At 36.6% G+C, this 13,674-nt stretch overlaps 1 protein-coding gene across 2 annotated transcripts in view; it reads right to left on the bottom strand.

Moving 5' to 3' along the window:
• Window positions 1-9,687: 9,687 nt before the first annotated feature.
• MYOZ2 (myozenin 2) overlaps window positions 9,688-13,674 on the bottom strand; it is a 54,158-nt gene continuing 50,171 nt past the window's right edge. Inside the window, 1 exon segment of one of the 2 annotated variants that reach the window (NM_001133068.1) lies at window positions 9,688-11,197. In NM_001133068.1, coding sequence (NP_001126540.1) covers window positions 10,963-11,197 — 235 coding nt within the window. In that variant the 3' untranslated portion in view covers window positions 9,688-10,962. 2 annotated transcript variants of the gene reach the window in all.

Here is a 13,674-nt window from a genome sequence, read left to right as displayed (position 1 = left end):
GATCATTCCATCGCCTAGTACTACTGTGAGATGGTTATCTCATTGTGGTTTTGATTTGCATTTCTCTAATGATGAGTGATGTTGAGCTATTTTTCATATGGTTGTTGGCCAGATGTATGTCTTCTTTTGAAAAGTCTGTTCATGTCCTTTGCCCACTTTTTAATGAAATCGTCTGTTTTTGACTTCTTGTAAATTTGTTTAAGTTCCGTATAGATGTTGGATATTAGACCTTTGTCAGTAGGATGGATTGCAAAAATTTTCTCCGATTTTGTAGGTTGTCTATTCAATCTGATAATAGTTTCTTTTGCTGTGTAGAAGCTCTTTAGTTTAATTAGATCCTGTTTGTCAATTTTTGCTTTTGTTGCAATTGCTTTTGGTGTTTTTGTCATGAAATCTTTGCCCATGCCTATGTCCTGAATGGTATTGCTTAGATTTTCTTCTAGGGTTCTTATAGTTTTGGGTTTTACATTTAAGTCTTTAATTCATCTTGAGTTTTGATTTTTGTATGTGGTATAAGGAAGGGGTTCAGTTTCAATTTTCTGCATATGGCTAACCAGTTCTCCTAGAACCAATTTTTAAATAGGAAATCCTTTCCCCATTGCTTGTTTCTGTCAGGTTTGTCAAAGATCAGATGGTTGTAGGTGTGTGGTCTCATTTCTGGATTCTCTATTCTGTTCCATTGGTCTATGTGTCTGTTCTTGTACCAGTACTATGCTCTTTTGGTTACTGTAGCCTTGTAGTATAGTTTGAAGTCAGGTAGCTTGATGCCTCCAGCTTTGTTCTTTTTGCTTAGGATTATCTTGGCTGTGTGTGCTCTTTTTCAGTTCCATATGAATTTTAAAATAGTTTTTTTTCTAGTTCTGCGATGAATGTCAATGGTAGGTAGTGCAATGGGAATATTTTTCACGATATTGGTGCTTCCTATCCATGAACATGGAATGTTTTTCCATCTGCTTGTGTCCTCTTTGATTTCCTTGAGCAGTGGTTTGTAATTCTCCTTGAAGAGATCTTTCACTTCTGTTGTTAGCTGTATTCTTAGTTGTTTTATTGTCTTTGCAGCAATTGTGAATGGGAGTTCATTCATTATGTGGGTTTCTGCTTGTCTGTTGTTAGTGAATATGAATGCTAATGATTTTTGCACATTGATTTTGTATCCTGAGACTTTGCTGAAGTTGCTTATCAGCTTAAGAAGCTTTTGGGCTGAAATGATGGGGTTTTCTATATATAGGATCATGTCATCTGCAAACAAAGACAGTTTGACTTCCTCTGTTCCTGTTCGAATACGCTTTCTTTCTTTCTCTTGCCTGATTGGCCTGGCCAGAACTTCCAATACTATGTTGAATTGGAATGGAGAGAGAGGGCATCCTTGTCTTGTGCTGGTTTTCAAAGGAAATATAGAAGCAGATTTTAAAAGCAGTTTCTCTTCAGAACATTTTTTTTATACCACTTGATAAGCATCTTGAAACACCATGGCTGTAGCATCAGCAAAATGGGTGCTATCAAAAAGAACTATCTTGAATAGTTCCAATATTACCAATCCAAAACAGAGTTTTATATTGTTTGTCATAAATCTCCATATTCTTCTCTACCAGGTGACTATAATTGCAAAGAAGAGCTTGCTGTGATATCTGATGGCAGAACAATAGTGTACTACCACCATTCTGTGGACATTTCATATGAGCATACAAAACAAACCCTCAACCAGATTCTGTGCATAATAATGAAGAAACATATGTTCAAGTGCTGAAAACTAGATTGGAAGATAAAGGTAAGCATCTTGAGAAACCCATGACAGAACAACTTGGCAAAATGTTCTTTCCTACTAAACACCTGGTATCCTCATGGGCAGTATCACAGATGTCTTAAGAAACTAGATCCTCCAAACGACAGATTTTTAAATTGCCTTTGAGGATCAATTCATGAGATCTACCCAGAAAATAAATGTTACAGTGTTTCTATTGGCTTCTGGGAAATAATTAAATTAGTTATATTTTAATCAGTCTCTACTATCTGTTAGGCCCCTTTCATCCGTTCTAATTTTTTTTTTTTTTTGGTGAGACGGTATCTTGCTCTGTCTCCCAGGCTGGAGTGCAGTGGTGTGCGATCTCGGTTCACTGCAACCTCCACTTCCCAGGCTCAGGCAATTCTCCTATCTCAATCTCCTGAGAAGCTGGGACTACAGGTGCACCACTACTATCTTATATATGATCCTTAATAGCATTTTTTCCCATGTGATTTCTATTTAGGAGGTGAGGAATCTTTTAAGAAGGTGGAAAGGTACTTTATTTAAACTTGTAAAATATATTTGTGTTACACTATTTGTAAAATTAATGTGAAAAATAATTTCATATTCAAAGTCTATTGTTTGATCTAGTTTTTTTAATAAAGGAACTCTAACTTTCAAATGGCCAGTAAAGTGTGAGTGACTAGGAGAGAGTAAGGAAATAGTTAATAATGGTGACCCTCTGTTTCCCAGAAGAAAAGTGGTTTGCTTTTGTCATTAAAGTAAATTTCATTTGGGAAGATCAAAGAAAAAACAAGTTGATTGAACTTGATAAACCAGAAATATTTAGCAGCTTTGTTGATGATGTGTCCTTGAAAAATGGTTAGTTTTCTTTCAGGTTGATTTATATCCAATATTTTACAAATTTTTAGGTATGTTAAAAATGTAAACAATAAAAAAAATCAAAATATTATATATGTGTATTTCTTAAATAAATGTGGCCCATGTTCATATTTGACTTTATGTTTTAAAATAGATACTGATCCTGGAGTGCTACAGGACCTAGAAGAGGTCTTTTCCAGGAGGCATGGGACCTGAGGTCAGTTAGCTATGTTGTAGAACTTTCATGAACCCTTATATTTTACATAGGTAGGATTAACGAAAAATGGATGTTAGAAACCGAGTTTAAAAATTAAGTTTGAGAGTGGAATATATGTAGAAATTGATCAGTATTCCTGCTTGCTTTTTCAAGGTAACATGGGGAAGAAAAAAACATTATTTCAGGTTGATTAAATAATGCATTTGTCATTATTTCAGCTGACAGAGGAGTCACCTTCTTTCATTGGTTATAACTTCCAGGTGCCTACTTTCCTTAAGCAAGGTGGAAACACCCTAAAGCAAGGGACTTGGAGATTATTGTTTTTATCCACTATATGCTTGTTTTGTTGTGTCGAGGAATCAGAATCCAGGTGCAATATTTTTCTTGATTCAAAACATTCCAAACAGGTATTTACATGAAAAGCCATTTTAGGTATTAAAAAAAGAGGCAGTACTGTACTACGTGTCAATCCCATGGGAACTCCCTTCTGATTATGTAATACACTTCCCAAAGAGTTACGGTATACTGATCAAGGAAAGTATCCACCATATTGATTTTTTAAAATTCTTACATAACATACAAAATGTGAATGCTCACAAGAAGTAAGACCATTTTAGCAAGCTCCTAAATAGGCTACCTTTTTCTGTTTTTGAGACAGGGTCTCACTCTGTCACCCAGGCTGGAGTGCCGTGGTGCAATCTCGGCTCTGCAACCTCCACCTCCCAGGTTCGAGGGATTCTTGCACCTCAGCCACCCAAGTAGTTGGGATTACAGGTGCGCCCCACCACACTCAGCTAATTTTTGTATTTTTAGTAGAGACTGGGTTTCACCATCTTGGCCAGGGTGGTCTGGAACTCCTGGCCTCATGTGATCCATCTGCCTCAGCCTCCCAAAGTGCTGGGATTACAGGCATGAGCCACCATGCCTGACCTGTAAATAGGCTATCTTAATGACAATTTTGAGTCTGGAGAATGGAGCTAATGCTAATGTTTATCCTAAAAATTAGGCTAATTTAGTGTTTCTGATTCTCTGTGTATGTTTAATATACTCATTGTTCCAACATATATTCCAAATCCAGGCTAGGTATATGAATTAGTTCGTTCTCATGCTGCTATAAAGATACTACCTGAGACTGGGTAATTTATAAAGAAAGGAGAGTTAATTGACTCACAGTTCCACATGGCTGGGGAGGCCTCAGGAAACTTACAATCATGGCAGAAGGCAAAGGGGAAGCAAGTACCTTGTTCACAAAGTGGGAGGAGAGAGAGAGAGCAAAGGGGGAACTGGGAAACACGTTTAAACCATCAGATTTTGTGAGAACTCTCTGACTATCATGAGAACAGCATGGGATAAATCATCCCTTTGATCCAGTTACCTCCCACCAGGTCCGTCCCTTGATTTGGGTGGGAACACAGAGCCAGATCATATTGGTATATTTATCCCAAAGTAATTCCAGTGTCATCTCTAACTTAGTTCTGAATACCATTGCTTTTTTACTGTGTGATCTTAATAATTTTTCATTTTTTTAATAAAAATACCTTCCATTTATTGGACACTTAACCAAGTATTGGGTAATGCATTTTATAATGCATTATTTTAAATATAGAAGCTTATGTTATTGCCATAATTCAGATATGTTTATTTCACAAATAGATATTGTTCTTTTTTTTTTTTTTTTTTTGAGATGGAGTCTCACTCTGTCACCCAGGCTGGAGTGCAGTGCAGTGGCACCATGTCAGCTCACTGCAACCTCCATCTCCTGGGTTCAAGCAATTCTCCTGCCTCAGCCTCCTGAGTAGCTGGGATTACAGGTGCCCACCACGACGCCCGGCTAATTTTTGTATTTTTTAGTGGAGAGGAGGCTTCACCGTGTTGGCCAGGCTGGTCTCGAACTCCTGACCTCACGTGATCCGCCTGCCTCGGCCTCCCAAAGTGCTGGGATTACAGGCATGAGCCACTGCTCCCGGCCAATATTATTATTTAGAATGGCCAAGCATACAGGATATAGCAGTTAATAAAAGTGATCTCACTTATATGCAGAATCTAAAAAAGTTGAACTCACAGAAGTAGAGAGTAGAATCGTAGTTCTGGGAAGGGGGCAGCAGTTGGGAAGATATTGATCAAAGGATTCAAAATTTCAGTTACGTAGGAGGAAGTTCAAAAAATCTAGTGTACAACATGATGACTATAGTTAATAATAACATTGTATTTTGAAAATCATGAAGAGAGATTTTCAGTGTTCTCACCACAAAAAATGATCAGTATATGAGATAATGCCTATGTTAATTGTTGGAATAGCTCAATTGAACTATTCCCACAATGTATACATATTTCAAAGCATCATGTCATACATGATTAACATACAATTTTGTATTTGTCAGTTAAATAAATAAATAAGGCAAATCCCTGCCCTCAGAGAGCATTCATTCTGGTGAAAGAATTAAACAATAAAGAAATAAATACATTTAAAAATATGTGTGGCAGTCATTGGAATGCTCCTTGTAGAACACCAGCAACGTAATTGGCCAGGGGCCCCAGTTCTGCTGTATTCTGAACTCCACGATGCATTGGTGCAGAGGCTGCCTTCACAGGCCACTCGTAGCTAATGACTGTGACAGTGCCACTAAGGTAGACTGTTTCTAGGAAACACAGGACCCCTCTGAGGATGGCTGACTGGCTCAGGATCTCCCAACAGCCTTGCTGAATCTTCCTGAGATTGCATGACAGCCTAGAACACTTGCACACATTTCCATTTTAGGCCTGCTGGCTCTCCCACGCTTTCTTTTTTTTTAATTTTTAATTTTTGTGGGTACATAGTGGATATATATATCTCCAAGACATTCTTGACTCCCTCCCTATTTTCTTTCACACATGCATTTCTCCTAATAAAATTCTTGCATGTTTAATCCCATCTTGACATCTGCTTCTCAGAGGATCTGAACTAACACATGTTAGGGAGTAATAAGTGCTGTAAAGAAAAATAAAAGCCCAATAAGGTATTAGAAGTGTGCTCTTTTAAATAAGGGTGGTCAGGAAAGGTCTTAGGAGGAGGTGATGTTTGAGCCATATAAATGGTTGGAGAAAACTGTGATTTACAGAGTGAAGTAAGTTGCTTGAGATTATTCATTGATTTGTGGTAAATCAGCATGTAAATTTGTTGCTGTGAAGCTAGAATCTTTAAATAAAATTGCTTTAATATATTATTTGTGAGTGATGATAAATGTAATGAGAGTATCTGTTTAGATAACAATCCACATCAAATAATTGTATCTATGTAGACCAAAATTACTTTAAAAGAGGTGAATAAAAGGCTTCAGAAACCATAAAATAACGCATTTAGCTTTTGTACAGCCTGAATTGTATTTCCTTCCAGCCTACTTCACTCTGGTCTTCCTTTCCCTCCTATCCACACCCCTTCTTTTATATTTATTTTGTTAGTGATGCAACTTCTTTAATGAGTAATTTCAAAATAGGGAATGACATTTACTTTATATTTTTTTCCTTCTAACTTTCCAGTCCTGTTTCCTGAAACATCTCCACTGCCCTGAGTTGTCATTAAAATGTTTTTCAAAATATCACACAATGCAGGCTGGGCTTGGTGGTGCATGCCTGTAATCCCAATGTTTTGGGAAGCCTAGGTGGGAGGATCACTTGACCAGGCTGTGCAACATAGCAAGACCCTATCTTTTAAAATTTTTTTTTAAAATTAGCCAGTTGTGGTAGTGCATGCCTATAGTCCCAACTACTCAAGAGGCTGAGGGTCACTTGAGCCTAGGAGTTTGAGCCTGCAGTGGTAAGCTATAACTGGGCCAGTGCACTCCATTCCAGCCTGAGTGACAGAATGAGAAACTGTCTCTTAAAAAAAATTACACAATACAAAATAACAAGCACATTCTTATTTTGATCTGAACTATAAGCTCTTTCAAATAGCTTTTTTTCTCTCTTTGCCTGTATGTACCAAATCTTCCCACTGAAATCACATTACATTGAGAAGTCAGGGTAAATTTATATCCTGGGTTGCAATCTAGCTCCTCCATTTAAGAAATTCAAATAAGAACCCCTACTTTTATTTAATAACATTTTAGTTTAAGCTGTTAAAATTCTTATACACTTTTACTTCCTTTTTTGTTAGTTCTGGAAAGTTTAACTTGTAAAAGACATTATAATGTTTAAAAAATTATTTTATATATTTGCAGTGTGCTTTGATCAGTTAGTTTGAAATGGATTCCCTTTGTTTGTCTTTTGGTAAAAGCATGGCACTTTTCTGCCTTTCATAGAAAGTGAACGACCCTTCTTCCTACAGAATAGAGTGTGGAGGGCAAAATTATTTTTCATAAGAAAAGGGACAAAGTAATACTTTTCTAAGCTTAATAAAAGACAGTTGTGGCTTAAAAAGTGCAATCATGTCATGTAAGTTTTATCTTGCATAAGCAGCAGAGTGAAGAAATTCCAGAATTAATAAGCCTGCTGGTACAGCTGTGCCCTTAGTTGAAAAGTTCAGGGTGTTCTTTTCATACTCACGACTGGACATTTTGCTCCCTATTAGCCTTTGCAAGATTAATTGGCTCCCTCCACTTCCAAGCTGCTAAAATATTTATAAATGGGTCTATTTAGAGGATGTAAAATTTAAAGTAGATGCAATAAATGATCATTTTGACTAAAAATTTTGTCTATATTTGGCTTGATTTTGTAATAACCAATAATTAGTTATTTTTAATTGTCAAGTCCTCTTAAATATTGAGTTACGAGATGAAAAATAAAACGTTTGAGAAATGATGAAAGGAAGTGGAGAGTTAAAAGCCAAAGACAGTCTTTCTAACCATAGTTTGGGTTATTAATGTAGCTGTAGTTATCATCCGGGGGCAGTTGGCAAGTTGATCATCAGTCCTGCCAATGATATTAGAAGAAATTGGCTTAAAATAGAAGATATAATTTCATGACCCAGAAGTCTATTGAACAGTATAATGAAAACTGAGAGAATTTCCTCTAACGTTTTAAAAAGTAGAAAATGTTTTCTTTTGAAGGAGTGGTTTTGGTATGTTATTAACTAGATGATTTCTTTCAGCCTTATGTCATGCATTTGTTAACTTTCTTTCTCCTGCTTCCCCACTCTTTCTCCTTAGAAAAGGAAGATTACATAGATCAAACAGGTGTACAATACTGAGCAGAAATGAGCAGGTTTAATCAGAGTGCACTTTTATGTTTCTCCAATTTCAAAGTTAAACCTGCATACTGCTGTTTTATTTAGTTTGCTTTCAACACAGTCTGAAAGTTCAGTTTCTTTATGAATGCCTATATAACTTTGGATAGTGACTCTAAAATTACTCAGCGAATAGATGTATTTGCTTAAAATTAAGATAACAGAGAATTTTAATTATTTTGTCTAAATACTTTAAGGCTGAACTCTATTCTTAGGAAAAGTTATGAACCATGTGTTCTTAGAGCATATACTTTAGAGCCAGACTCACCAAGTTCTTCCAATTATGAGCTAGGCTTATTTCAAGTCACGTTAGTTCTCCGAGGCTCAGTCTTTTCAATATAAAATTGAGATTATTTGTAATGCCATCCTTACAGAATAATTATGAAAATGCAATATTAAATATATTAAATTGCCTTTATAAGGAAATGACTAGAGTGTCTGACATTTAGTACTCCAGCAACAAATTTTTATTCTTTTACCTTTTTAAAAAATATTTTTTCTCCTTTTTTCCATATCTTATTTATACAAAGCAGGTGGAAAAAATGTCACAGTCTTTCTGTTGTTCTAAAGAGACTATCATATTTCTTTTGACTTTGAAAGATTTAGCTGTTTTTCAGGTTAATGGAAAACCCATTCAAAATTCCTTTTGAATTCTGAATTGTGTAACAACCAGAGTGAAATGCTGGCCTTTCTAAAGGTGTCAGCTGAGCTAGAATTAATAGACACTTCCAAGAAAGAAAGAAATAAAATAGTGAACAGAGGGTTATTTTTTCTTTTTCTACCTAATCTGTTAAAAAAAAAAAGTATCACTTAGGATTTTCCTCTTTTTCTTTTGAGATGGAGTCTTGCTCTGTTGCCCAGGCTGGAGTGCAGTGGCATGATCTCAGCTCACTGCAAGCTCCGCCTCCCAGGTTCATGCCATTCTCCTGCCTCAGCCTCCCAAGTAGCTGGGACTACAGGCGCCCACCACCACGCCCGGCTAATTTTTTTGTATTTTTAGTAGAGACGGGGTTTCACCGTGCTAGCCAGGATGGTCTCGATCTCCTGACCTTGTGATCCGCCCACCTCGACCTCCCAAAGTGCTGGGATTACAGGCGTGAGCCACCGCACCCGGCCAGGATTTTCCTTTTTAAATTATCTTTTATGATACTGGGGAGTACTGTTCTGTAGCTAACATACTTAATTGCTGGCCTCTACTTTCAGTGGTTGGCAGAATAGGGACAGTGATCATATAGTTTATATTTGGAAATGGTTGAAATAATGCAAAAATATTTCATTTTCATTAAAAATAATGACTCATTTCATGATGTTAATAATGAACTAAACCATTTCATCAAAATGCATAATGAATATGCCTAATTTTTATTTTTTAAAGATTAAAATGAACAAAAAATGGCATGATGGGAGCCTCATTGATAGTTTATCACAGATGCCAACATTATCATTTTAAAACAGGTAAACACCAAAACTTATAAATAAAATTAAGATATCTTAAGACATATTTAAAAATATACAAATTCTCTACAATAATATGTATAAATATAATACTTTGTCATTGTTACTTTCTGAGGGTTATATTTTCATAAGCAAATTTTTAGAATTTTTCTACTTACAAGTCTAGATGATGATTAAAACAGTCACCAACTTCCACACTACAAACACAGATTTTTTTTTTGTAAATACGTAATGTTGCAACTTGGTATTTTCATTACTATACACAGTCCTTCTTCATATCTCCTAAACTTTATCTGATAGTTTTCTATTGATGAGACATTTCTTCTCTGCTATAAACATCTATCACAGAAGTCTTAACTGAATTGAAATGGGAGGAATTGATACTGATTTCTGTAAGTTATATGTCATATACTTCTTCAATCATATTTTAAGATATAACTATAACTTTATATTAGTTTAGTTTGTGTCTTCTATGTCAATATATTACATATATTATGATAGATGTGTGCTACATTGCTTTCAGATACTTTCATGCCCTTTGTTTTTGTTTGTGTCCTAAAGCATGTACTCCCCAGTTACTTGAGGATTTTAACAGAATTTAAAGATTTAGCAAAGAAAGCTGCCTATTCAAATTACTTACTCTTTCCTTCTCTCACAAATATGTATGTATTTATATGTATATTAGTGTGTACTTTATTTGTTCTTACTCTTCTAAAAATGCACACGTAAAGTTGAACATAATCAATGCACAGCATTGGGATTTGTGAAACTTGAATTCTGGGCACACCTTGGTCCTTAAAACTATGGTACTATGACGTCCCTTGAGTCATTGTCTCTCAGTCTCCTTGACTTAATGCTAAATGAATATAATAACCGAATTGAACTTTGGAGAATATCATCCAGAATAAATTACCTAATGATTCAAAATATATTGAAAAGTGCAAAGCACTTTAGAATTCTAAGAGTGACTAATGAAAAGACTTCATCAAGACATATTATTTTCTCATGGTCACCAGAAAGGACACACCCAACCATTTTCTCCATCAATAACATTTGTACATCATCTTCCATAGCTTTCATCCCTAGATGAAACTCTGAATAGGTCTTCATATCTCTCCCTGTATTTTGATTCTAGATTCCACTTGAAAAACTTACCCTGCAATAAATCATATAAAATGAGACAAAGGTGAAACTGTTTGCAATTACTTTTCCATCTGAACTTTTGCAATAAAATGTCTAGATTCTTTAAACCAGGTGAAAACAAAATTATGAATGAAGACAAGTGAGTTATAAGTTTTTTAAAGTAAGATTTCTAATTGTTTATTAGTATTTGATCTGAGATTGAAATTGAATGTCACAAAAGGAAAATCACTAAATTGCTATTATTGCTACTAATGAAAAATGCAAGTGGCTTTGCCAGTAATTAAAATAGTAGAACAGCAACTTTTATATTCAGAGTTTTATGTGGCACATACAACTTTCTTTTCATAGGTCTTCTGATTCTGGTACAGTGGTATCATCTGTAGGTTCGGTTGTTATCACTATAGGAATATTCTCAGATATCCATCCCTTAGGAGTCCTATTAAAGGACCGTCTGCCAGAAAGGGGATTGACAAAGGACATAAACCTGGGATCTGTTAGCAATAGTAGCTCAAAATCTGGAACTTTAAATTTAACCATTCTTGATGCTTTTTCAAAACCTCCAAATGGTGTGGCAACCCTGTGAGAAATAAAAAAATAAAACAGATCTCAATTAATATTCAAATTTATTTGTCAAAATAGAAAACAATTTCATAATTTTATAGGCATGATTTTATGGGTGTATTTAATTCATGATTTTATGGGCTTACTCATTCTATGAATGACTGTCATTTTCTTACCTCTGAGGCAAGCATTTCTGCTTTAAAGACCATGTTTTTATGAAAAACCAAATATTGATAACAAATTCATTGAAGTTCCTTTGTATATACTATTAATTTTGGACTAATCTATTCCCTGTACACTGAGCTCATTACAGACATGTCTTGCCTTTGTACTTTTACCAACAATATTTCCCCTATTCAAGATATTTCTAGGCCGGGCGTGGTGGCTCATGCCCATAATCCCAGCAGTTTGGGAGGCCGAGGCAGGAGGATCACCTGAGGTCAGGAGTTCAAGACCAGCCTGGCCAACATGGCAAAATCCTGTCTCTACTAAAAATACAAAAATTGGCTGGGCATGGTGGTGGGTGCCTGAAATCCCAGCTACTCAGGAGGCTGAGGCAGGAGAATGACTTGAACCCAGGAGGTGGAGGTTGCAGTGAACCAAGATCATGCCACTGCACTCTAGCCTGGGTGACAAAGTGAAACCTGTCTAAAAAGAAAAAAAAAAAGATATTCCCTGCTAGGTGCATTGACTCACACCTGTAATCCCAAGTACTTGGGATGCTGAAGCAGGAGAATCACTTGACCCCAGGCGTTTGAGACCAGCCTGGGTGATATAGCAAGACCTCATCTCAGAAAAAAAGAAAGAAAGAAGGAAAGGAGAAGGGAAAGGAAACGAAAGGGAAAAAAGGAAAGGAAAGGGAAGGGGAGGGGAGGGGAAGGGAGAGGGGAGAAGAGGAAAGAAAAGGAAAATAAAAGAGAGGCAATTTCCTCCCTGACTTCTCCACTTGTGTATGTCCCATAGTCTTGCAGTTCTAACTTCCTTCAAACTATCCCTGCCCACTTTCTTAGCCACATTCCTGTAGCATCAATTGTTCTATGTCAGTCATTTGCTACTAATGAAATGGTACTTTGTATTGAGCTTCTCCTTTTAAGAATGTGGATTATCTGTTTGGGTTATCTGTGAATTACAAACTCTTTTAGGGCAAGCAGTATGTCTGTTGCATCTTTCTACCTCAAAAACCTTAGCATTCTTCCATTTGTCTTCTGAATAAAGCCCAACTTCTTTATCTTGTCATTCAAGAGCCCACATAATTTTTTCGCTTTGTTTGATTTAAGCATTTGATTACTCATTCAGTGCCAGACATAGTTTCAAGTGAGCAGTATAATCAAAGTCTTAGTTCTTACATTCTAGTGAAAGAGACCCTAAACATAACCATATACAAAAATATCTAATGGTGATAGCAGCTATGCATAAAGTTAAAATAGGGTGTTATAACTTGAATAACTGAATTACTAAAAAGTTACTTCAGATAGAATCACCAGGGAAGACTTCTCTGAAGAGGTGACATTTAAACAGCCATCTGAAGGTCAGAAGTTAGACATGTACAGTATGGCTAAGGTACATCAGCACTTCCAGTAGACAGGATAGCTGACGCCAAGAACCCTAAGGCAGAAATAATGTTGGCATGTTCAAGGAAACAAAGAAGGCTTATGTTCCTAGGCTAGCAGGTGAGGGTGGGGCAGAGGGACGAGGAGACAGAGAGGTAAACTTGTGTGGGACTTTTTCTAAATAAGGAATATGGATTTCCTTCTAAATGTGAAGGGCAATCATTGTAGGATGGTAAGCAGGAGAGTATATAACCTAATTACATTTTATAAGGGTCATTCTGGCTGCTATTGCTTTGTGAACAGATTATAAGAAGACAACAGTGCCAGTGGTTCACACCTGTAATCCCAGCACTTTGGGAGGAGAAGGCGGATGGATCACCTGAGGTCGGGAGTTTGAGACCAGCCTGACCAACATGGAGAAACCCATCTCTACTAAAAATACAAAAAATTAGCAGGGCATGGCGGCGCATGCCTGTAATCCCAGCTACTCAGGAGGCTGAGGCAGGAGAATCCCTTGAACCCAGGAGGTGGAGGTTTCAGTGAGCCGAGATCGCGCCATTGTACTCCAGCCTGGACAATAAGAGCGAAACTCAGTTTTGAAAAAAAAAAAAAAAAAGACAACAGTGGAAGGAGGGAAGCTATTGTAGTAACTCGGGCAAGAAATGATGACTTGTATTTCAGGTGTTTTATGTAAAGATGGAAAGAAGTGGGTGGGTCAGGATGTGCTTTACAGGTAGAGTCAACAGGATTTGCTGATAAATTAGATTAAAACCATGAGGAAAATAGAAAAATCAACGAAAACTCCTACCTTTAGAGTTGTAGCAACTGGCTGGCGGAAGACAGAAAAGAACAGAGTTGGTGTGTGGGTGGAAAACACGATTAGACATCCCAGTGGAGAGGTCAATCATGCAGGTTTTGCCCTATTCACTTTCACGCATCCTTT

The sequence above is a fragment of the Pongo abelii genome, chromosome 3, assembly GCF_028885655.2.
Source record: "Pongo abelii isolate AG06213 chromosome 3, NHGRI_mPonAbe1-v2.0_pri, whole genome shotgun sequence".
Lineage (NCBI taxonomy): Eukaryota > Metazoa > Chordata > Mammalia > Primates > Hominidae > Pongo > Pongo abelii.
This window is presented reverse-complemented; position numbering and strand designations above follow the sequence as displayed.